The sequence below is a fragment of the Procambarus clarkii genome, chromosome 52 (assembly GCF_040958095.1).
Source record: "Procambarus clarkii isolate CNS0578487 chromosome 52, FALCON_Pclarkii_2.0, whole genome shotgun sequence".
NCBI classification, from domain to species: domain Eukaryota; kingdom Metazoa; phylum Arthropoda; class Malacostraca; order Decapoda; family Cambaridae; genus Procambarus; species Procambarus clarkii.
The window spans coordinates 21,693,947-21,720,505 of record NC_091201.1 but is presented as its reverse complement, the minus strand read 5'-3'; the positions used below and the strand labels follow the sequence as shown (position 1 = coordinate 21,720,505).

At 42.8% G+C, this 26,559-nt stretch overlaps 1 protein-coding gene across 1 annotated transcript in view; it reads left to right on the top strand.

The window, feature by feature from the left end:
• The window catches only part of LOC123763675 (protein O-linked-mannose beta-1,2-N-acetylglucosaminyltransferase 1), an 84,523-nt gene that overhangs the window by 40,819 nt on the left and 17,145 nt on the right, over positions 1–26,559 (top strand). The window contains exons 9-11 of the mRNA XM_045750951.2: positions 8,357–8,552; positions 10,519–10,712; positions 11,026–11,134. Coding sequence (XP_045606907.2) covers positions 8,357–8,552; positions 10,519–10,712; positions 11,026–11,134 — 499 coding nt within the window. The remainder of the gene's footprint in view (positions 1–8,356; positions 8,553–10,518; positions 10,713–11,025; positions 11,135–26,559) is intronic.

The following is a 26,559-nucleotide window of genomic DNA, read 5'->3' as shown; positions in this document are numbered from 1 at the left end:
GATGGTAGGACCCTTCCACCCTCTGTCATTCTTGCTGGTGCCAGGTGCTCTGTCCAGGAGTACATTCCTTCTCCTCGGCTCTGCAACAAGTGCTGGAGGTTTGGGCATGGTGCCCTCCGCTGCTCCGGGACTGTCTCTCTCTGTCCTTTGTGTGGTGGCGAAGGTCACTCTAAGTCGGAGTGCTCTTCTCCCCAGGCTCGTTGCCTCAACTGCGGTGAGGCCCATCCTACCTTCTCCCGTGCGTGTGTCCATTACAAGCTTGAGGCAGCCGTCCTCAACTTGAAGCACCGGGAGCGTTTATCTTTTCCTGAGGCGAGACGCCAGGTTCGCCGGCTCCCGCCTTGTGCTAATATCTCTTATGCTTGCGTGTTGCGCTCTTCCTCTCCTCGTCCTTCCCGCCTTCCTCAGACTCACAACCGTTTCCGGGCCTTGGACCCTGATGCGCCCACTGCCCCCTCCTTTGTTCCTTTTGGTTCTCTCCCGAAGGATCCTCCTGGTCCTCTGTCTGGGGTTCCCCTTCCTTCTACCCGGTCTGTCGTGTCTCCTGTGTCTTCTTCCTCGTCCCCCTCCGATCCTCCTTCCCATCCTCTTCCTCCATCTATCGGCTCTCCCCACCGCCTGTCGGTGCGGGCGGATGTCCATCGCTCTCCTAACGGCCGTCGTGTGTGCTCTCGTTCGGCTTCTCCTGTTGAGACACTGGAATCCGTTGCCCGGTATGTAGTTGCTGGGACACCGATCTCTTTAAGTCAGAAGCGTAAGCCTGGCTCCTCTCCTTCCTCTTCCCCGGCGGGTAAGAAGGCTTCGCTTTCTTCCTCAGCTCCTACTTCTGGCTCTGTTGCTCCTTCCCCTCCCGTTTCAGTGATTACGCCCCCTGTTCCTGCTATGGAGGTTTCTTTGGCCCCTGCTTCCTTTTCGGTTACTGCTCTTGCTGGGGTGCGCTCCCCTCTTTCTACTCCCCCTCTTCCTGCTGCTGTCCTTGACTGCTCCTCTCCGTTGTCTCCTCCTCTTCCTCCTCCTCCGGACCCCACCTGCCCTCCTCTGATCTGTTCTCCCGTTTCCTTCCCTCCGTCTTTGCTCAGTTTACCCATGCCCCCTAACCCTGACTTTGCTGACCCTGATCCCGACCCTGATATTCTTTAACGTGCTCTGTTGCTCTTTCGCCTTTGTTTCTTCCTTGTTCTCTGTTTTTGTCCTTTCTCTTCTCGTCGTTGTCCATTCTTCAATGGAACGTTCGAGGTTATTACGCCAATTTCCTCGAACTCCTACTTCTGATTTCGCGGTTTTCGCCCCTTTGTCTGTCTCCAGGAGCCAATGCTTGGTGCTCGTCCTGGTCGTTTTTGTGGCTACTCCTTTCTCTCCCCCCCCAGCCATTGCTGGGGCTTCTAATTCTTCTGCTCTCTTGATTCGTGTGAATGTTCCCTTTGTTCCTTTGCTTTTTCCTTCGTCTCTCCATTGTTCTGCTGCTCGTATCTTTGTGGGGAAATGGTACACAGTTTGTTCCATTTATCTCCCCCCGAGTGTCCCGCTCTCTCTTCCTGATTTGAAACACCTCCTAGACTCCTTGCCGGAGCCTGTGCTCCTGCTGGGTGACTTCAATTGTCGTCATTCTCTTTGGGGTGACGTTCTGACGAATACCCAGGGTCGCCTCCTTGAGCCGTTTCTCCTCTCTTCTTCCCTGTCTCTTCTGAATTCTGGTGAGCCCACTCATTTGGACTCTCGGACTCGCACCCTTTCTTGTCTTGATCTTTCTCTCTGCTCTTCTTCTCTTTACTTAGATTTCACGTAGCAGGTTCTTGATGACCTCCATGGGAGTGATCATTTCCCCATCCTTGTTTCCTTTTTCTCTTTTCGCCCTTCCCTCTCTTTCCCTAGGTGGCAGTTTGCTAAGGCAGACTGGACCCTATTTACTCTCAGTGCTGCTCTCTCTGACCTCTCCCTTCTGCCTTTCTCTCGCGCTCTCCTCCTTTTCATGACACTGTCCTCAACGCTGCCCTCCGCTCTATTCCTCGCTCTTCCTCTCGGGGTCCACGGAAGTGCGTTCCCTGGTGGAATGCGGACTGTGCTCAGGCTGTCCGCTGTAAGCGTGCAGCCTGGAAGAGGCACCGCCGTATGCAGATGACAGATTCTTTTCTTTTCTTTCGGAAAGCGAGTGCGGTGGCCCGTAGGGCCATCCGTACGGCTAAACGTGAATGTTGGGCATCTTATGCCTCAACAATTATGTCCGAAACCCCTCTGGCCCAGATCTGGAAGCGTATCCGCAAGATAGCGGGTAAGTTCGTTCCCGATGTTTCACCGGTCCTTCACCTTCATGATACTCTTGTAGCGGACCCGTTGCAGGTCGCTTCCGAACTGGGTTCCCACTTTTCTTCTGTTAGCTCTGGTCTTCATTTTCCCCAATCTTTCCTTCTTTGTAAACCTGTCCTTGAGTCTCGTCCTTTAGATTTCTGCACTCATCTTCAGCTTCCCTATAATGATCCCTTCTCTCTCTCTGAACTTCGTTCTGCCCTGGCCCTCTGCGGTTCTACGGCGGCAGGCTCCGATGGTATTCATTATGAGATGCTTCGCCATCTCCCTCCGAGCACGTCTCAGTATTTACTGAGTCTGTATAATCGGATCTGGGAGTCGTCGTCAGTCCCTGAGGACTGGCTCGATGCTGTTGTCCTCCCTGTTCGCAAACCGGGGTCTCTGGGTACTTCCCCTAAGGACTTTCGCCCTATTGCTCTCACCAGTTGTGTCTGCAAACTCTTTGAACATATGGTTAACGTTCGTCTGATGTGGTTCCTGGAACACCATCTCCTCCTCTCCCCTTCTCAATTTGGTTTCCGCAAGTGCCGCAGCACGACAGATGTCCTGGTGAACTTGGAGGTCTATATTCGTACTGCTTTTGCTGCGAAGACCTCCGTTGTTGCCGTCCTTTTTGACCTGGAAAAGGCTTACGACACCACTTGGTGTTATCATATCCTATCTCAACTTCATTCTTTTGGCCTTCGTGATCATCTCCCTCTCTTTCTCTGCAGCTTCCTCTCTCGTCGTTCCTTTCGGGTGCGCCTTGGTACCGCTCTCTCTCCCTCTTTTCAGCAATACGAAGGTGTGCCCCAGGGTAGTGTTCTGAGCACTACTCTTTTTCTGGTTGCCCTCAATGGTCTTCTTTCCTCTCTTCCTTCTGGTGTCTTCTCCGCTCTCTATGTCGATGATCTTACCCTTTGTTGTCAGGGTGATGATTCGCCTCTCCTTCAACGCCGGCTTCAACTTGCAATTGATGCCGTGTCGTCTTGGGCCACAGATCATGGCTTCAAGTTCTCTACTTCTAAGACTTGTGCCATGACTTTTACGCGGAAACGGGTTGTTCTTCGTCCCTCTTTGTCACTTTATGGTCATCCCCTTGAATACAAAGATTCCGCGAAGCTTTTGGGGTAATTCCTTGACACTCGTTTGTCTTGGTCTCCCAATATCTCTTACCTCCGTGTTGAGTGCTCTAAGGCCCTTACCCTCCTTCGGGTCTTGTCCCATACTTCTTGGGGGGCAGATAGGCGCACTCTCCTTGCTTTACATTCCTCTCTCGTCCTGTCTAAGCTCGATTATGGTTGCCCTGCTTACTCGTCTGCTTCTCCTTCTACTCTTCGCTGTCTTGATGCTTTGCACCATACTGGGTTGCGCCTCAGTTCTGGTGCCTTTCGTTCGACTCCCATCCTTAGCTTGTATGTTGACACTGGCTTCCTTTCTCTCCAGGACCGCCGTGATCGCTACTGTCTTCGCTATCTTGCGCGGTCCTTGCAACATCCTTCCTCTCGCCTCTGTCGTGCTTTAACTTTTACCCCTCCTGCGGTTCCTGTTCCTCTTCACCACCTCCCTCTTTCTGTCCGGTTATCTCGCCTGCAGGATTCTCTTTCCGTTCGTATTTCTGATGTTTCTCCTCGTGTTGTTCCTTCTTTGCCCCCGTGGAGGGTCCCTCTTCCGCGGTTTTGTACATCCTTGACCCGTATCACTAAAGCTTTTACCCCTCCTACGGTTCTAAAACGCCTTTTCCTCGAGCTCTTTTCTTCTCACTCCCGCTCCGTTTCTGTCTTCACCGATGGGTCTAAGTCAGCGGACGGTGTTGGCTACTCTGTTGTTTTTCCTGATCGCACTTATGTGTCGCTTGCCTCCGGAGACTAGCATCTTTACAGCGGAACTTTATGCTATTCTCTATGCTCTTCGTCTCCTGCTTTCTCATTGTCAGTCTTCCTTTGTAGTTGTTGTTGACTCTCGTAGTGCTCTCATGGCTCTCGGGTCCTTTAATCCGGTTCATCCTGTAGTTGTCGAGATCCAGCATTGGCTGTTTCTCGTTCACAGTAAATTTAAGTCGGTTGAGTTTTGTTGGGTTCCCAGCCATATTGGTGTGTCTTTAAATGAATGTGCGGATGCTGCCGCCAAGGAAACTGTCCGCTCTTGTCCCATCTTTGGTAAAGGCATTCCGTATTCCGACTTTTACCCGGTTATCCATTCCTCAGTCCTTACCCGTTGGCAGGCTTCTTGGTTGTCTGTTACTGGTAACAAGCTACGTACTCTTAAATGTTGTGTTTCCTCGTGGCAGTCCTCCTTCCACCGTAACCGGCGGTGTGAAACAGCTCTGGCGAGGTTGCGTATTGGCCATACTCGCTTAACCCATGGTCACTTGATGGAGCGCCGCCCTGCTCCTTATTGTCCTAGTTGCATTGTCCCTCTTACGGTCGTGCATGTCCTTCTTGAATGTCCTGACTTCCAGGACGAGCGTGTGTCTTGCTTTCCGACCGCCCCTCGCGATCACCTGTCCCTCGATAGAATTCTTGGTGACTCGGATACTTTTGATATCGTTCGCCTTATGCGTTTTTGTTCTCGTATTGGCATCCTTGGTGATATTTAGCGCCCTCTGATTATTTTGCGTATTTGATGGTGCTACATAGCCTTCCCGGTTTGGTGCCTTCTTTTGATAATTACTTACTTATATGCATCAGTGATCTGCCTAATGTCCCTAACATTCTTAAATCTATACTATTTGCCTACGATACTACCTTCATCTACTCAGAACCCGACCCCACACACTAAATAATGTTGTAAATTACGAATTACAAAAGTCCCCTCATGGATTTCAACCAACAAACTCGCTCAAAACATAAAAAAGACGTACTACATTTTATTTGAAAGCAAATCATCATATGAAATTCAGCTTCACATTGACAATGTCAACATCAGCAATAAAAATGATGGCAAGTTTCTTGGCCGACACATTGACAAGAGACTCAACTTCAGCACCCACATACAACACACAACCAAAAAGTCTCAAAAACGGTCGTTATACTTTCTTAAAGCAGATATTATGTTCTAAATTCTGATCTTCTCTCATTATATTACGCGCTAATCTATCCCTATCTTACATACGGTATCTGTGCATGGGGGTTCAACTACTGCAAACTACCTCAAGCCCATCATCATCACCCAGCAAAAATCTGCTATCAGAGCAATAACAAACTGTTTTCAGACAACACACAGCCCCTCTGTTTAAATACCTGAACATGCTAAACATGATCTCACTCCACACATTCTCTTGTTCCATTTACATGTACAAAATCTTGTTCCTAAATGTAAATCTTGATCTGAAACTCTTTCTTGATAGATGTAATAGAACCCATAATCACCTCATGAGAAATATATATATCTTTGATATCCCCAGAGTCAAATTATATCTGTGTAAACACTCAATGCAAATAAAGGGACCTAGTCTATGGAACTGAATCCCTAACGAATTAAGAAACTGTCCAACCTATGCCTTATTCAAAAGCAAACCCTAAAAAGTACCTAATTTCATACTCATAGTTTCCTACCCAGGGCTTCACACTCGCACTGTATCTTGTGTTACCCACTCCCCCAATATATGCTCCTAAGCCATACAACTTCACCATTGTAATCACTGCTATCAACTTGTATTATGGGTTTTATGTAGAATGCAAATTTTACTACAATGTACCTGTTACTAATACTCAAATTATGCTACAATGTACATGTTGATAGTCCTCAAATTTTCTACAAATTACCTACTTAAAATTATCTGTTAGATTAAGGACCTACCAAAAACGCTTTGCGTTTTAGTGGCGTTACAAGAATGTAAAATCATCAATGCTATGTATTCTCACAAACACAATGTACCTTCTTGTGTGTGTGTGTGTATATAATATATATATATATATATATATATATATATATATATATATATATATATATATATATATTGTACTTAGTAGCCAGTATGCAGTTTTTGGCCTACTATGCAAGGCCTGATTTGCCTAATAAGCCAAGTTTTCCAGAATTTCAATGTTTCTCAATTTTTTTTCTTATGAAATGATAAAGCTATCCATTTTATTATGTATGAGCTAATTTTATTTAAATATGAGTTAAAACTAACGTAGATATAAGATCGAACCTAACCAACCCTACCTAACCTAACCAAATCTAACTTAACCTAACCTAAACTAACATAACTAAATCAGTAATTCATGTTCTTAATATAATATAATAATATTTAAAATAAACCAATAGGAAACAATTTATTGAAAATAAAGAAAATCACTCGGCCTATTAGGCAAATCGGACCTTGCATAGTAGGCCGAGAAGTGCGTTCTGGCTACTAGGTAAGACACACACACAATTATATATATATATATATATATATATATATATATATATATATATATATATATATATATATATATATATATATATATATATATGTCGTACCTAGTAGCCAGAACGCACTTCTCGGCCTACTATGCAAGGCCTGATTTGCCTAATAAGCCAAGTTTTCCTGAATTAATATATTTTCTCTAATTTTTTTCTTATGAAATGATAAAGCTACCCATTTCATTATGTATGAGGTCAATTTTTTTTAATGGAGTTAAAATTAACGTAGATATATGACCGAACCTAACCAACCCTACCTAACCTAACCTAACCTATCTTTATAGGTTAGGTTAGGTTAGGTAGCCGAAAAAGTTAGGTTAGGTTAGGTTAGGTAGGTTAGGTAGTCGAAAAACAATTAATTCATGAAAACTTGGCTTATTAGGCAAATCGGGCCTTGCATAGTAGGCTGAGAAGTGCGTTCTGGCTACTAGGTACGACATATATATATATATATATATGTCGTACCTAGTAGCCAGAATGCACTTTTCGGCCTACTATGCAAGGCCCGATTTGCCTAATAAGCCAAGTTTTCCTGAATTATTATATTTTCTTTAATTTTTTTCTTATGAAATGATAAAGCTACCCATTTCATTGTGTATGAGGTCAATTTTTTTTATTGGAGTTAAAATTAACGTAGATATATGACCGAACCTAACCAACCCTACCTAACCTAACCTAACCTATCTTTAGAGGTTAGGTTAGGTTAGGTAGCCAAAAAAGGTAGGTTAGGTTAGGTTAGGTAGGTTAGGTAGTCGAAAAACAATTAATTCATGAAAACTTGGCTTATTAGGCAAATCGGGCCTTGCATAGTAGGCTGAGAAGTGCGTTCTGGCTACTAGGTACGACATATATATATATATATATATATATATATATATATATATATATATATATATATATATATATATATATATATATATATATATATATATATATATATAAACACTCCACACATTCTCGTATGCTATCAACATGAACAAAACCTTGTTCCTGAATGCTAATCTTGATCTGAAACCTTTCCTTGATAGGTGTAATATAACCTATGATCACCATTCCAGAAATAAATATCTCTTTGATATCCCCAGAGTCATACTAAATCTGTGCAAACACTTTATGCAAATAAAAAGGCCCAGTCTTTGAAACGCAATCCCTGATGAATTAAAAAATTGTCCAACCTATGCCCTATTTAAAAGTAAAACCAAAAAGTACCTAATTTCATCCGCATAGTTTGCTACCTTGTGCTTAAAACTCACACTGTATCTTGTACTACCCACTTCCCCAATATTATTACTTAAGACAAATCTTTACTAGTGTAATCACCGCTGTCAATTTATACTGTGGTTATTTGTTGATATATAAAACCTTCCTAAAATGTATCTTTTTATTTGACCTGATATGTTAGATTAAGGACCTGGCAGAAACGCTATTTGTGTCAGTGGCTTTCCAAGAATGTAAGAATATTACTCAAATGTAATCTCACCAACCCATTGCACCTTCTTGTGAATAAAAGTGTTAATAATTTTCACTACATTATTCAACAATAATTATTATTATTATAAATACATAAATAAATAAATAAATAAAATGTTAAATAATATTATATATAAGATAATGAATTCATACATTCATTACCAAACGGGTCCATAACAAAGCCCCCTTCCAGTTTCTTCCAGCAGACATCCTGGTTACTGGACGTCGACCCGACCATCTTCTGTGTGAATGCCTTCTCCATCAACAGCTACCCAGGGGTGGCCCACGACCCCACGGTGCTCCGACGCTTCGAGATGATGCCTCAGTTTGGCTGGATGGTCACCCGCCGGTGGGCGAGGGAGCAGCACCACGCCTGGATACCGGAGAAGGTGCGGCCAACAGCCTTAGTGCTCCTTCCTCTATATTTCTTTACACACATGATCTGTACCTGTTCTTTTTTTTGTTAATCATTCTTCTTTTTAACTTTCACAGCTGGTTTTCGCATTATATTGGTGAGCATGGCATTGTGAGGGTGCGTAGTTACTGAGTTCAATCATGTTCACTTGTTCATGAACTCTAATTAGTCCCACATTGTGACTTTCGAGTTTTGGCAATAGTTTTCAACATTGCATAATACTTATCATTAGTTCGTGACTCGACACGCACCGCCGTCAACATAGCGGGGCTCACCGTCCCTAAGTACCAAGATTTACCTCGGACAAAAACAATCAATCATTAGTTGTTTACACAGTGTTTATGAACAATTGTAATAAGTAAATGAGTATTTTTGTTTTAGTAAGCATGAACTCAAGATGAGTATGCTGGAATACTTACGCTGTTACAACTGAGCATTAGTATACTGGTATTTGATGGTGATGGTATATACTATTATGTCATCACATATGAAGGTTAATACACTAGTATACGCATGATGACATGACTGAGAATTAGTATACTGGCATATATATGCTGTCACGACTGATGGTTAGTATAATAGTATATGTATGCTGTCATGACTGATGATTAGTATACTGGCATACATATGTTGACACTACTAAGGATTGGTATATAGGTATACATATGCTGACACGACTGAGGATTAGTATGCTGTTATTCATATGCTGACACGACTGATGTTTAGTATACTGGCATATGTAAGCTGACACAACTAAGGATTAGTATTCTGGCATACATATGCTGACACGACTAAGGATTAGTATACTGGTTTGACCTGCAGTCATGACAGCATGTGTCTCAGTATACTAACCTACAGTCGTTACAGCATACGTATACCAGTACATTACTCTTCAATAGTAATGGCATATTTATACGAGTATACTAACTTTCAGTTGTGAAAGCATACGTATATCAGTATACTATCCTTCAGTCGTGATAATACATATATGCCAGTATACTAATCCTCTATCGTGCGAGCATATGTATGCCAGTATACTAATCCTCTGTCGTGCCAGCATATGTATACCAGTATACTAATCCTCAGTCGAGTCAGCATATGTAAACCAGTATATTAATCCTCAGTCGTGTCAGCATATGTATGCCAGTATACTAATCCTCTGTCGTGTCAGAGATACAGAGATATATGATGGTGATATATCATCATCATGTATACCTGGATACTAATGCTCAGTTGTATCAGCTTAAGTATACAAGCATAACTTCAATATGCTTGTATATCTTCATAACTTCATATCTTAACTTCACGCTTACTAAGACAAACACGCAATTACTTTATATATATATATATATATATATATATATATATATATATATATATATATATATATATATATATATATATATATATATATATATATAATATATACTGTCATGACTAAAAGTTAGTATAATAGGCTGCATATGTTGTCATTGATGAAGGTTAGTATACCTGTATGCATATAATGTCATGACTGAATGTTAGTATATTGGCATACGTATCTTGTCACGACTGAAAGTATACTGGTACACATGCTGTCACGATTGAAAGTTAGTATACTAGCATACTTTTGCTGTCACGACTGAAAGTTAGTATACTGGCATACATATGCTGTCACGACTGAAAGTTAGTATACTGGCATACATATGCTGTCACGACCGAAAGTTACCTGTATACTGGCTGTTGTTGTTGTTGTTGTTAAAGATTCGCTACCTGGAACAAAGTTCCAAGTAGTACGGGCTACGGTGAGCCCGTAGTGCCTTGTATACTGGCATACATATGCTGTCACGACTGAAAGACAGTTCGGCAATTATATTGTTTTATAACACCTTGATAAACTCGTACAGAAGGCTGGGAAGAATTGTTAGTAAAATCTTCTCTGATGTTTACCTCGCCCCCAGGAGACCGCGGACTGGGACTGGTGGCTGTTCTCCCAGACGTCCCTGCGGGGGCGCCACGCCCTCGTGCCGGAGATTGGACGCACCTTCCACGCCGGGGCGGCCGGCGCCCACGTCTCGGGCTGGGAGCAGGAGCACCTCTTCAGCCACATGATATATAATCAAGACCCGGACGTTAAGCTCCAGGGGCTGGAGGAGTAGGTTGTCCACCGTGGGGGTCTTGTATGAAACTGTCCTACACTAGCCAGTTATTCACACGCTTTTCAACGAGCTTCATCAACAAACATGTTGTTTGTGTTTGAGAATATTTAGGTTAACTTTTTTCGAGAATACCTCTGTGTTTACATACAGCCTTTTTTGTATATATCCAGTCAAGTGCATATCCAGATTGATTGTATATGACCTATACACTTGCCTGTATATAGACAGTCGTCTATAACAGCTGTCCTTGTTCGTTCATCATGTGAACAAAATATTGTCTAAAACATGTCTGTGATCACTCCCGCTCAGCCTCACACTGGAGCGCTACGAAGCCAAGTTCAAACGCGAGATACTGACGGCTGAGGACCTGGAGGTTATACCCCACCCCTGTACACGCCCCTTCCTCCCCCAGCATAAGGTAAGCTTTATCCTTCCTCCTCCATCACAAGGTAAGCTTTACCCCTCCTCCAGTATAAGGTAAACTTTATTCTCCCTCCCTTCCCCCAGGACAAAGTAAGCTTAGCGTCCTCCTTTTTCATCAGGAACTAACTGTACAGTAGTCTCTTGAAAGGGCCAGGCCTGAGAACAGATTGAGCGGTGACCCTCCCCAAGACGCACTCATCATTTTTAACGTATTGTATATTTAAAATAGATTTGTTGTAGGCGATGAGTCACAATAACGTGGCTGAGGATATGATGACCAAATCACACACATCAGAAAGTGAAGAAACGACGATTGATTGTTGCCGCCGAAGGCGGCTAGATTATTGTGCACCCCATACTCATCCTGTGAGCGGTAGCGCAAAAGCATTACAGAGGGCACAAAAGGTCTTTATCAGACCTCATCTTAGATTATTACATAAACAACGTTTCGCTCCGTCCTGGACCATTATCAAGTTGTGTAATTACAAGACTTGATAATAGTCCAGGACGGACCGAAACGTAGTCGTGTTTTTCACTTTCTGATATGTGGCATGGTCATCAATAGATTTGTTCTCAAGTTAACATCAAGTTAATAATAACAAGTTAATACGCCAGATATAAGTTAATATCTATCTATATAAATAAAATAGAAATGTTCGTTTGTTCAAAATCGCTAAACTCCGAAAGTTCTATACCGATTGAATTGAAATTTTCACACAACGTTCCATTCGCACCCGAGCAGGTTTTTATATAAATGCTGTATGGATGTTACGTCTGTGATGGGGAAAAAAACATATTTTTTTGTTGAAAAGCTGTGTTTTTTGTGTGTTTTTCAAGTGAGGGAAATCTTCGAAACCTCTACCGATTGCTTTGAAATCTTGACACAACATTGCATTCGAATAGGTGAGTGTTTTATATACCTACTATATACATGCCTCACTTGTGACAGGAAAAAACATACTTTTTTTTTAAAAACAGCGCCATCTGTTGGACGTAAGAGCAACAAACGCTGTAATCTCCGAAAGTAAGTAATTGTCAATAGAAGGCACCAAACCGGGAAGGCTATGTAGCACCATCAAATGTGCAGGATAATCAGAGGGCGCTAAATATCACCAAGGATGCCAATACGAGAACAAAAACGCATAAGGCGAATTATATCAAAAGTATCCGAGTCGCCAAGAATTCTATTGAGGGACAAGCGACCGCGGGGGACGGTCGGAAAATAAGACACACGCTCGTCCTGGAAGTCAGGACATTCAACAAGGATATGCACGACCGTAAGAGAGACAATGCAATTTGGACAATAAGGAGCAGGGCGGCATTCCATTAAGTGAACGTGAGTTAAACAGATATGGCCAATATGTAACCTAGCCAGAGCCGTTTCCCACCGCCGGTTACGGTAGCAGGAGGAAGGCCACTGGGACACACGACTCTTAAGAGTACGCAGTTTGTTACCAATAACAGAAGACCAACAACTCTACCAGCAGGCAAGGATGGAGGCATGAATAACTGGGTAAAAGTCGGAATAAGGAATACCATTATGGGAGATGGGACAAGTGTGGATAGCGTCCTTAGCGGCAGCAACCGCATGCTCATTTAAAGAGACACCAACATGGCTGTGAATCCAGCACAACGCAACCGACTTAAATTTACTGGTGATAAGAAACAGCCAATGTTGAATCTCGATGACCACCGGGTAGACTGGATTAAAGGACCCGAGAGCCATGAGGGCACTACGAGAGTCAACTACCACCACGAAGGAGAATTGACACCGGGAAAGCAGGAGACAAAGAGCATAGAGAATAGCATAGAGTTCTGCTGTGAAGATACTAGCCTCCGGAGGAAGGCGACACATATAAGTGTGGTCAGGAAAAACAGCAGAGTAGCCCAGCACCGTCTTCACCCGTCGGTGAAGATGGGAACGGAGTGGGAGTGAGAAGAAAAGTGGTCAAGGAAGAGGCGTTTCAGAACTGTAGGAGGGGTAAAAGCTTCAGTGATGCGGGTCAGAGAAGTACAAAATTTGGGAAGGGGGACCCTCCACGGGGGCAAGGATGGAACAATACGAGGAGAAACATTAGTAATACGAACCGAAAGAGAATCTTGTAAGCGAGACAAACGGACAGAAAGAGGAAGGTGGTGAAGAGGAACAGGAACTACAGGAGGGGTAAAAGTCAAAGCACAATAGAGGCAAGAGTGAGGATGCTGTAAAGATCGCACAAGGAGGCGAAGACTGTAGCGATCATGCCGGTCCTGGAGAGACAAAGCCAGTGTCAGCGTACAAGCTGAGGGTAGGAGTTGAACGAAAAGCACCAGAGCTGAGGCGCAACCCAGTATGGTGCAAAGGATCAAGACGGCGAAGAGTAGAAGGAGAAGCAGAAGAGTATGCAGGGCAATCATAATCGAGTTTAGACAGGATGAGAGAGGAATGCAAATAGAGGAGCGTGCGTCTATCTGCTCCCAAAGAAGTATGGGACAAAACCTTAAGTATGTTAAGGGCCTTAGAGCATTCAACACGGAGGTAAGAGATATGGGGAGACCAAGACAAACGAGTGTCAAAGAATAACCCCAAAAGTTTCGCAGAATCTTTGTACTCAAGGGGATGATCATAAAGTGACAAAGAGGGACGAACAACGACCTGCTTCCGAGTAAAAGTCATGGCACAAGTCTTAGAAGTAGAGAACTTGAAGCCTTCATTGGTGGCCCAAGATGACACGGCATCAATCGCAAGTTGAAGCCGCCGTTGAAGGAGAGGCAAATCATCACCTCGACAGCAAAGAGTAAGATCGTCAACATACAGAGCGGAGAAGATGCCAGAAGGAAGGGAGGAAAGTAGACCATTGAGAGCAACCAGAAAGAGTAGTACTAAGAACACTACCTTGGGGCACACCTTCATACTGCCGAAAAGAGGCAGAGAGAGTGGTACCAAGTCTGACTCGAAAGGTACGACGAGAGAGAAAGCCTTGAAGGAAGAGAGGGAGATTACCACGAAGGCCAAAAGAACGAAGTTGGGACAGAATATGGTATCTCCAAGTCGTGTCATAAGCCTTTTCCAGGTCAAAAAGGACAGCAACAACAGAGGTCTTCGCAGCAAAAGCAGTACGAATATAGACCTCCAAGTTCACCCGAACATCAGTCGTGCTGCAGCACTTGAGAAAACCAAATTGAGAAGGAGAGAGGTGGTGATGGTGTTCCAAGAACCACATGAGACGGACATTTACCATACGCTTAAACAGCTTGCAAACACAACTCATGAGAGCAATAGTGCAGAAGTCCTTAGGGGATGTACCAAGAGACCCTGGTTTGCGAATAGGGCGTACAACGGCATCGAGGCAGTCCTCAGGGACAGACGACGACTACCAGACCTGTTTATACAGACTCAGTAAATACTGAGACGTGCACGGAGGGAGATGGCGAAGCATCTCATAATGAATGTGTGACGATAATCTCTTTCAAGAGAGATTGAGCCTGCTCTTCCCTACATCATTACGTCGTTAAGTACAAGATACTATATAGAAGATACGTCCACCAGTATCACCAAACGTTTTGCCCAGGAAGCAAATCGTACCATGCACACCCCTACACCAGCCACAGCCGCCGTAACCAGCAAACTGCTCATCCTCAGCCTGCCTGTTGCTGATTGGCTGATGTCTCGCCGCACCTGCACTCGCCACCGAGAGTCGACGACTGGGCAGCAGCACGCCGTACTCGTCAGAATATCTCTGTGCTCCTTAGAGTTGACATCTCTCGCTAGTAGACTAAGCCTTGGCTTTCGTGTACTAAGGGAGGTGGCAGCTTGAAGCCAGTATTCCAGCACCTCATATATTGCTATCAATATTTTTGCATTCTGGTCTTAGAGTAATTTTTCATTACCAGTTAATATTCATGTTATTTTGTTTGTTGACCAGTGTTGAGTTTTATGAGATTGTCTTTATTCATGTCTTGTTTTCTAGAGTAATTAAAATTTCATTGTTTATATACTTGTGTTTTGTGTGTCTTCCCATTACCTTACCACAGACGAAAGGACCAACTTTTCTCTTTTTTTTTTGTGATGTGACGAGGCCCTGCCCCCAGCTTTTGAAACAGCCGAACACCAATGCTTTACCGTCACAAATGTCATCCGTGCCCGCCGCCGTAGATCCGCAGAGGGCCAGGGCAGACTAAAGTTCAGAATGAGAGAACGGATCGTTATAGGGAAGGCGGAAATGAGTGCGGAAATCTAAAGGATAAGATTCAAGAACAGGCTTACGAAGAAGGAAGGATTGAGGAAGATGAGAACCAGAGCTAACAGAAGAAAAGTGGGAACCCAGTTCGGTCGCGACCTTCACTGGATCCGCCATAAGAGTACAACAGAGGTGGAGAACCGGCAAGACATCTAGAACGAACTTGCCTGCAGTCTTGCGGATCTTCTTCTAGATCTGTAGCAAGGGAGTATCAGATGTAATGGTGGAAACATAAGATTTTCAACTCTCACGTTTAGCTGTACGGATGGTCCTACGGGCCACCACACTTGCAAAGTGGCGAAAACTGTGTAATTAGAAGTTGGAGTTCATTGAAGTTGGCATAAAATCCACGAATATTTCACTGAAGAATAGACATTACCAAAGAGAAAGGACAGTAACAGAGAACAGGAAAGAAATAAAGGTATAGAAGAACACAGTTTATTAAAGAATCTCAGGAGCAGGGTCAGGATCAGGAGTAGGGTCGGCAAAATCAGGGTTAGGGGGCATGGGTAAACTTAGTAAGGATAGAGGGAAGGGAGCAAGAGGACAGACCAGAGGCGGACTGACGGAGTCTGGAGGAGGAGGAGACAACTGAGAGGGGGCAGGCAAGGACAACTGGAGGAGCCCGCCTTATGTTTCTGACTCGAAGAGACAGGCGTTCCAGTAACAACGTACCGGGCGACAGACTCAATGGTCTCAGCAGGAGAAGAAGAACGGGAGAGAACAACACCAAGTTTGCTGGGAGGATGATGGCTATCACCCTGGACAGTCAGGTGGTGTGGAGGGTCAAGGGACTGGGGGAAGGGTCGGGAAGAAAGAGAGGGGGGAGATGGGGTTAGAAGACAAAGGAGATATGGTGGACTGGGTAGGAAGGGGGGAAACCCCAGATGAAGAACTGGGAGGGAGATCAATCAGGACAGGAGGCAAAGGAATAGGGGAGGAGGTGGTAGGTTTGGATGGGTTTAAGGCCTGGAAACGGTTGCGAGTCTGAGGAAGACGGGAAGAACGAGGAGAGGTAGAACGCAACACGCGAGCGTAAGAGACGCCCACGAAAGGGGTGAGATGACAAACTTGGCTTCTCGCTTCAGGAAAAGACAGACGATCGCGATGCTTCAATTTGAGGACGGCTTCCTCGAGTTTGTAGTGCATACACGAGCGTGAGAAGGTAGGGTGGGCCTCACCGCAATTGAGGCAGCGAGCCTGGGGAGAAGTGCACTCGGACTTAGAATGACTATCGTCCCCACACATGGGGCACAGATACACAGTACTGGTGCATTTGAGGACACCGTGCCCGAACTTCCAACACTTATTGCAAAGTCTAGGAGAGGGAATGTACTCCTGAAGGAGCATCTGGCACCAGCAAGAATAATAGAGGGCAGAAGGGCCCTACTATCAAAGGTAATTTGTACAACTCGAAGGGGTTGACGGCGACGACCACGAGGGGGTCGAGTAAAAGTGTCCACCTCGAGGACTGAATGGCCTTGGGCTTCGAGGATATGTTTAATATCCTCATGGCAATCTTTGAGGTCCCGAACACCAGTTGCAACATGGTGTGGGAGTAGAACAGTGCCAACACTGGCATTTAGCTAAGAGTTTTTGGAGACCCAAACAGGGGTCTCTCCAATGCAGGACAAAGCGGCTAAGCGAGTAGCTGCGTCCTGAGAAGGAGCAGCGACAACACACGTACCATAACTGGTGGAGTTAAAAGTAACAGAGGCATCTATGGAATCAACAAGGTGTTTATGGAGGGAGAAATCGTCAGGAGGAGTAGAATCCAGATTGTGGAGATCAAAGTATTTAGCCCACGTAGCAGGACCAAACAAGGAGTTGTAAGTACTATTACGGGAATGGAGCGTGCGAGTCCAGCCGTGGCGGGGACGGCGGTGAGAACCCCCAGAGAGAGAGGGGGGTAAAAGGCGCAGTAGTCACAATGAGAGACGAAGCCGTGCCAGGGGACGAGGTGGTCACCACTGGGGGCTGCGGACTCGACCCTACCGCAGAGAAGGGAGGGGAGCTGGGGGGAGTAGTCAGGTCGTCGGGGCCCAGTGCAGCGGGGGCTACAGGGCCTGGTCTTCCAACACAGTCCGACTCGGGGGCTTGGTCGCCCACCCCACGAGCCTGAGAAGGAACAAGGGAAACATTATCAGCCATGAAAACGAGGAATAAACTTTATATCACGAATGTGCCCCCACACCCACCATGGAGCCACAATTAGAGGCAGGACACCCAACAAGAAGCTATCGCCGATCATGCCGGGGCCCCCCAGGGGTGTGTCGTGAGTATACGCCCCACAAACGCCACCTTAAGAACCGTGAGTCCGTTGAGATCGGGTTCAGTGACGAAAGGAGGATTAACAATAAAAGGTTCCCCTCGCTCTCGACGTTGGGTACTACAGTTCTACGGGTGCAAGAGTATGCCTCCTCAAACATCCGGGCATCAAAATAAAAGAAGTCCAAGAGAATAATCAAAACAGGCAAAAGGTTGGCAGGAAATGAAAATTAGAACAGAGAAGAGGGGGGGGGGGGGGGGGAGAAAAAAGAAACACAAGGAAAAGAAAAGAGTTCTGGCCAAAATTGGTAAAGACAGCAGCCGGAGCATAAGGCCTCAAAAGGACAGAGGACTGACCCATGGAGCATCACACTCCGGCAGCCGCCCACCAAACCCCCTCACGGGGACAAGGAGCCAGAAAGGGAGGGGGTAATCTCCGAAAGTTCTTCACCGATTGCTTTGAAATTTTGACACAACGTTCCTTTCGAATACGTACATGTTTTGATTTATCTATTATTTAGATGCCACACCTGTGACAGGTGAAAACATGCATTTTTTGAAAAACAGTGCCATCTGTTGCACGTAGGAGCAACATTTGATATACAAAATGTTGCGATTCCATTTCAATGTTTCCAATTGCATTGATATATTGAATTTTCATATTGATTTATTTTCATTTTGATTTAATTATTGTGTGTGACGTTGCATTGGAATTGAGCTGTGTTCTTAACCATACTATTCATTTCGTGGGTATAGACTATTTGTTTTTGTTTTTATTGTTTTCATTTCGTTTTTTTTTTAACTTCTTTTTTTCAGTGCAATTGGTGGTGAAATTGAGCAGTGTCGATTAATCTGCGTTTGAATTGAAATATTTCGTTAGTATTTTTTGTTTTAGTTTGAAAACAAGAAAATGGACAACATGTTTATTTTACAGCTGCAAATGTGCAACAAACAGCTATGAATCCACCGGCTACAATGTTAACTGCTTTCTTCACATTGTCAAAATGAAGCGTTTGCAAAAACATTGCTGAATTCGGAAGTGTCTACATATTACACATGGAATGCAAGTAGAAAATCATTTGAATGACGTAAACAAGGAAAGTGAGTCGACGGACAACCTGGCATATTCAAATAAACTATGATACGCAGACTGTACACCATGCATTCCAATCCAGATGAATGCTTCTTTCTTCGCAAACTGTTAGTAAATGTGCCCGGTCTAACGTCTTTCCAGCCATTGAGATTTGTCAGCAGTGTAACACATGCCACTTTCCATAGTGCATGTCAAGCACCGAGTTTATTGGAAAAAGACAGACACTAGCATAAATGCATTAATGACGCGTCCAGCACGTCACATCCAAATCAGATTCGTGCATTGTTTGCAGTCATATTGACCACCTGCTCTCCTTCATCTCCAACAGAGTTGTGGGTGAAATATAAATCGCACAGGGCTGAAGATATACGTCGAATACGCAAGGAAAATTAAAATATGAACATGTATTTCACAGCAAAAATCTACAACGAAGCGTTGATAATGATTGAAGATTTGTGCTTAGAAATCGTGAACAAAATTCCCAATCAATTGGAAATGCCATCACCGAATCGATCTGATGCAGCTACGTTCGATGTAGAATTGCGTCGTGAACAAAATTACAGATCAAAAGGGTGATCTGTTGTCATATGTGCAATCAAATATTCCTAAGCTAACACTTGACAAAAGAGGCATTTACAATCAAATAATTCCAACTGTCAAAATAACGAGATTGAAGAAATCTACTTAGATGCACCAGGAGGAACTGTAAAACTTATCTAATTAGATTGATTTTAGCAGCATTTCGATCCTAAAATGGCATAACCTTAGCTCTTGCACCGTCCAGAATAGCTGCGACATTGCTACCAGGTGGAAGAACTGCTACTTCGGCTTTGAAATTGCCATTGAACATGTAATTCATTGAAACTCTCACGTGCAACATTTCCAAAGCATCTGGCATGGGAAAAGTATTGCAGAAATGTTAACTTATTGCTTGGGATGAATGCACAATGGCTCACAAAAAAATCGCTGGATGGCTCTTGATCGATCATTGCAAAATTTGCGTGGAAACATCAGATCATTTGGGAACGCGTTAATAATGCCTGCAGGAGATTTCGGGCAAACATTACCTGTAATTCCTCAATCGACACCAGGGAACGAAATTGCCTGAAATAATCTACTTTGTGGCGCCACGTAAAGACGTTAAAATTAACTAAGTTCTAAGTTAAGTGGTTCTAATACCATCGAACAGAAGGTCTTAGTCGACATGAACTTGAAACCGGCCATATACTGCAGGTATGTTGACATTTTTAAACAGGTACCGGATGTCAGACATCTGCAGGAGCTGAAGGAGGCATTCGAGCGGAATTCTGTGTTGCGTTTCACTTACGAGATGGAGAAGGATGGGAAGCTGCCCTTTCTAGATGTAACAGTCATGGAAAGGAACGGAGGTTTCCACACTGCAGTCTACACTAAGGAAACAAACATAGGAATGTGCCTCAATGCCAACAGTGACTGCCCAGACAGGTACAAGAGGAGTGTTGGTAACGCTAATGTCGACCGTGCTCTCAGCCACAGCTCAGGATGGAAGCAAGTCGATGAAGAACTCTGTAGGGTAAGGCAGGTCCTAGTCAACAACGGCTTCTCCAATGGTTTAGTTGGAGACATCATAAGAAGGAAGGTGAAATGCCATGCAACCTCTGAAGAGACAACTAACACAACACCTGTACCCCCTATTAGACTATTTTACAGGAACTTCTTTTCCACAGCTCATAAAATGGAGAAAAGTGTCCTGAAAGATATTGTTAATAGGAACGTTATCCCTACAGACAAAAATCAGAAGATACAATTGACGATTTACTATAAAACGAAAAAACGGCCAATCTACTCATGAGAAACTCTCCAGACACAAAGCAGAACGCTTTAAAAGAGACCAACGTCGTCTATGCCTTCAAATGCCCACTTGGGGACTGTAAGCCTCAAAGAACTCAGTATATAGGCAAGACAACAACATGTCTTTCCAGGCGATTAACGATGCATAAGCAACAGGGCTCCATTAAGGAACATATAATCTCTTCCCACAACCAGACCATCACCAGAGAAGTCTTAACAAACAACACAGAAATCATCGATAGATACAGCGATAGCAGGCGGCTCGACATCTGCGAGGCACTACACACCAAGAAGTCAACACCAGCAATCAATAGCCAATTAATGCACAACTATATTATACCCACTTCAAGACTCTGCACCAATATAGGAGCATCAAGAAATATGGGTCAATAGGCCCTTTGCAGTTACTTCCATTCTTCCCTTTAATTTATCCAATTTATACCCAATGCACCATGTTCTGTCTTGTGTTGAAAGTTTGCTCTGTCTTGTGTTGAAAGTTTTGTTCACCCCATCCAAAATTGTTGTAACATATCACCTCACCCAAATGTGAGTATATAAGACGAAAGCTGTTTAAATGATAGCATAGTAAAAAACTGTTTAGTGTTTGCAGGTTATAGTTGTGTGTGTGTGTAAACTAAAGTCTTTGAAAATGTAATAAGTTATTACGAAACGCGTTCAAGTGTCGCATCAGACTAGAAATAAAAATGAATTTTGGAGAATTGATTTTTCAGTTACCATCGACAGTAAAAAGAAACATAAGAAATATTGAGAAAATTCGTGTTAGAATTATTAATCTTACTTTTTCGGTCATATTTAATAACATATATATACACACACACACACACACTTTATAGATGTCACGTCTGTGACGGTAAAAAAACATGCTTTTTCTGATAAACTGTGTATTTCATGTGAGGGAAATCTTCAAAACCTCTTTACTGATTGCTTTCAAATTTTGACACAACGTTGTATTCGAATTGTTGCGTCTTTATATATCTACTATATACATGCCTCACCTGTGACTGGAAAAAACATGTTTTTTTTTAAAAACAGCGCCATCTGTTGGACGTAAGAGCAACACATGCTGTAATCTCCGAAAGTTCTTCACCGATTGTTTTGAAATTTTGACACAATGTTGCATTCAAATAGGCGCGTCTTTTTATACACCAACTGTATAGATGCCACCCCTGTGACAGGTAACAACATGCGTTTTTGAAAAACAGCGCCATCTGTTACAGATAATAGCAACATGTACGCTATTTTATATATGTCACAAATTCCATTTTAATGTTTCAGATTGCATTGATAAATTTTATTTTCATAGATTTCGATTTATTTTATTTTTTATTGAATTATTTTGTGTGACATTGTGTTGGAACTAGGCTGTGTTGTTTACCATACAGTTCATTTCGTAAGTATAAGTATAAATACCACACCTGAGACAGGTAAAACTGTTTTTCTTGAGAAACAGTGCCATCTGTTGCACGTAAGAACAACACCCACACATGCTTTACTAAATATGTTACATTTCCATTTCAATGTTTCTGATTGCATTGATAAATTTAATTTTCATAGATTTTGATTTATTTTCATTTTGATTTAATTATTTTGTGTGAATTGCGATGGAATTGAGCTGTGTTGTTTACCATAATGTTCAATTCGTTAGTATAGTTTATTTTTTTATTTTTTCATATTTTAATTTTTTGTAACTTTTTCTTATCTCAGTGATGGGAACATCATATCACTTTATGTTCCCAATTTTCTGATAGGAACATCACACCATTTGGGAAGGCATCGGATGAGGGAGTGGGGAATGGTGAGGGATGACGAGGGGATGGAAGTGAGAGATGGTGGGGAGGACGAGGGAGTGGGGAATGGTGAGGGATGACGAGGGGATGGAAGTGAGAGATGGTGGGGAGGACGAGGGAACAAAAGAGGGGGTAATGGTGGGGAAAGACGAGGGGACGGGGGAGTTTGAGATGGTGGGGACGAAGAGATGGTTGAATGGAGAATGGTGGGGAGGACAAAGGGACAAGGGAAGTGGGGCATGGTGGGAAGGAAGATGGGATGGTGGAGTGGGGAATGGTTGGGAAGCCGAGGAGATGGGTGAGGGGGGAATGATTGGGAGGACGGGGGAGCAACCCGTTCTCGCACTTGCTTATAGCCAATATCTTGCTTATGAATAAGTGCATATGTGACATACTAATTTATTGTGAGTATTTCAGTTTACCTTGAAAAGTTGAATAGAAAACCACAACCTAACCTTCTTGGTATGTTAAGATATTACAATTAGTACTGAACCTATACCTGTATTGATATTAGTTTTATAAAAAATAATAAAACAAAGCTAAAATATTTAAATAAATTGTAAAGTAACTCAGGATATTGTCAAATTTTGTATAAAATCTCCATTTTTAATAAAACTGAGGGAAAAAGTTAGTGCCTTAAAAAAATGGCTTCGAATATGTTACATATGTACTTATAAGCGAAATAGTGACTATAAGCAATAAGTCACATATGTGCTGTCTTGTGCAAGAGCAGGTTGGGCAAAGAGGGAAGGTTGCTGATGTTCAGCAACGCATGTGCGTTGCTGTGGTGGAATATGTGACATACATGCTTATTTGTAAGCGAAATAGTGACTATAAGCAATAAGTCACTTATGTGTTGTCTCGTGCGAGAGCAGATTGGGGGAAGAGGGAAGGTTGCAGTGACTCAGCAACGCACATGCGTTGCTGAGTCACAGCATCGTGTAGCCGGGTACTGCTAGTTATTAAATATTAAAGTTCTCTGTATAGTTAGGCATAGGATAGGTTAGGTGTTTATAGGTTCTGTAGGCGATTAATTGTATTTGTCAACTTGTCCTCGTCTCAAGTCCATTACATCCAGCGGGCGACCCCACAGACGCATTCAAAAATTTTGACATGCTGTTCATTCAAAACAGGAATTTTCCAACCCGCCCTCTAAATTGACAGTATGTTTTAATACTAAGTGCAATAAGTACATTTCCTGACTGTCATACATAGTACATGATTGCACTTATGGGGCTGTTACATTTAGCTTCCCATTTAATTCTTCTCGTTTTCTGTTAAGACACTCAGAATTTTAGGATGAAATTTTAAAATTCAGTTTGCTGTACCAAAGTTTCAAAGATCAGGAATTTATTTTTCAGTTTAATTAAACAATAGAGATTTTATGCAAAATTTGAAAATATCCTGAATTACTTTACAGTTTATTTAAATATTTTAGTTTTGTTTTATTTGTTTTATAAAACTGTAATATCAATATAGCAATAGGTTAAGTAGTAATTGTTATTTAGAAGCAATAAAATGCTTATCTTCAAAAACTAAGAAGGTTAGGTCATGGTTTTCTATTCAGCTTTTCAGGTAAACTCAAATATTCACTATATATGACTATGATTTAATACTAAGTGTAAATAAGTACATTTCCTGACTGTCATACATTGTATAAAATTGCACTTATGGAGCCGTTACATTTACCTCCCCATATGTGGAGGACGGGCTGGATTTTCTCGTGTATAAATTAATACTGTAATATATTAGCATATTGTGCACATATAAGCATAGGATAGGTTAGGTTAGGTGTTTAGGTGCTGTTGACGATTATTTGTATTTCTACTACATGGGTGAAGCATTTACAGTGTTGTGGTTCAAACAAAATTCGTCACTGAAACACTTGTTCCAGAAGTGTTCAAATGCTCGAAACGTTATGCGTGCTGGTAGCTGTACAAGAATGTAAGAGCTCTTGTATATATAAATAAAAAAAAATCATCAGCTGTGTGTGATGTATAAACCGTTTTTCATTCATAAACAGGGGGTTTAGTGGGTGCATGGAATTGACTTTGGCCTTTGTTTATGGAGTCGGCTGCATTTACGGAGTTAAGATTCGAAAGAGGTCGTCAGGGAAGCACAGTTCGTGTCATCCAGCCCGTTCTCATAAACAAAGGCTAAAAGTTATTCCATGCACCCGCCAAACTCCCTGTTTATGAATGAAAAACGGTTTACACACAACTCGCAACTGATTTCGTTCGAAATCCGGTACAAGTGCTTCACTGACGAATTTTGTTCGAACCACAACGCTATAAATGCTTCACCCTACGTACTACAAATACAAATAATCGCCAAAAGAACCTAAACACCTAACCTAACCTAACCAATGGCTATATATACACAATATGCTAATATAATATTAATTTATATTTGAGAAAATTCCCATTGGGAATGAACAGTATATTAAAATTTATGAATGCGTCTGTGGGGTCGACCGCTGGATGTAATGGACTTAGTCGAGGACGGGTTGACAACACCCACCACCACCCAAGTGGGTCCTTGACCCTTTTTTGGTTAAAAAATTTGAATGAGTAAAGCAGTTTAGAGATACACCCAAACGAATCAAATCACAAGAAGATTTACATGCATTTCTTGTCACAAATAGAGAGGTGAGAGACATGAGCAATGTTATACGAAATAAACATTGGGAAGAGTTCCTGCTAAGTATAAACGAGCAAACATCTCTTGTTAAAGTTTGGGAAAAGAAACGAAAAATCTCTAAGCAACCCAACCAAACCACTGTACCACAGCCTACTAGAACAAGTAAACATTCTCCTTGATCAACGGGCACTAACATCAAGTTATAACTCGCTCCCAATTAACATACATACATAAACTTAAGGACACACATTGGTTAGATTCAGAATCATTCAGAACCTTATACACCACATATGTAAGTCCAATCCTGGAGTATGCGGCCCCAGCATGGAGCCCGTACCTTGTCAAGCACAAGACGAAGCTGGAAAAAGTTCAGAGGTATGTCACTAGGCTAGTCCCAGAACTAAGAGGCATAAACTACGAGGAAAGAAAGGCTACGTGAAATTCACCTCACGACACTGGAAGAAAGAAGAGCGAGGGGAGACATGATTAATACCTAAAAATTCATAGAAGAATTGCCAGGGTAGATAAGGATAAAGTGTTGAACACGGGTAAAAGGGGACACAGGTGGAAACTGAGTACCCAAATGACCCACAGGGATATTAGAAATAACTTTTTCAGTGTTAGAGTAGTGAACAAATGGAATGCATTAAGCAGTGATGTGGAGGCAGACTCCATACACAGTTTCAAATGTAGATATGATAGGCCCCAGTAGGCTCAAAAATCTGTACACCAGATGACTGACAGTTGAGAGGCGGGACCAAAGAGCCAAAGCTCAACCCCCACAAGCACAATTAGGTGAGTACAACGAGGTGAGTACAAACGAAAATGTATATATGCTGATTAGCATTGTAAATGTGTGGCCACGTCTCTTGGGGGGGGGGGTAAAGCGTAGCCACTCCCCAACTATTTATACATTTTTTTCTTTATATTGATAAAGCACAATAAATATAAATAAAACTGTCTGGCAAAAAACGCACAAGCAGAGATCCATAAAGCACAAAAGCAAAACATGAGAACAACAAAGAATGGAAAGAGAAATCTGAAAAACAAAACAAGCAGATAACAGGAAAACAAAACAAAAACACTGAACTGATATGGTACAGAATAACACTTACATATCTAGTTACACAAGCCTGTCTGTGTGAAGGGCCACACAGACAGAACAAAAAGCCAAGACAGACAGTAATGCATAACCGGAACCCGCTGGGACCGGGAAAAATATAAGGAAATGACACCCACACATGCAAACAAGAACAAAACAAGCACTGGAACATGCAGGAACCGGCAAAAAACATACACACACACACACACATCAAACGGCACCAGAAACAACACAAGCAACTGAACGCAAAGGACTCACAGGAAAGAAACATTACAGCACAACCAAAAAGTCAAACTGAACACACAAACAAACACACCGCCCAACAGGGCGAAACAAAACACGGAGACAAACATACATAGTACAACAAACACGGTAACAAAAGCAAAGACAGGAAGCATACAATCAAACACAAGTACTATTGATATTTTTCCAGAACTCCCGCCCCGGGAAGCGCAGGCA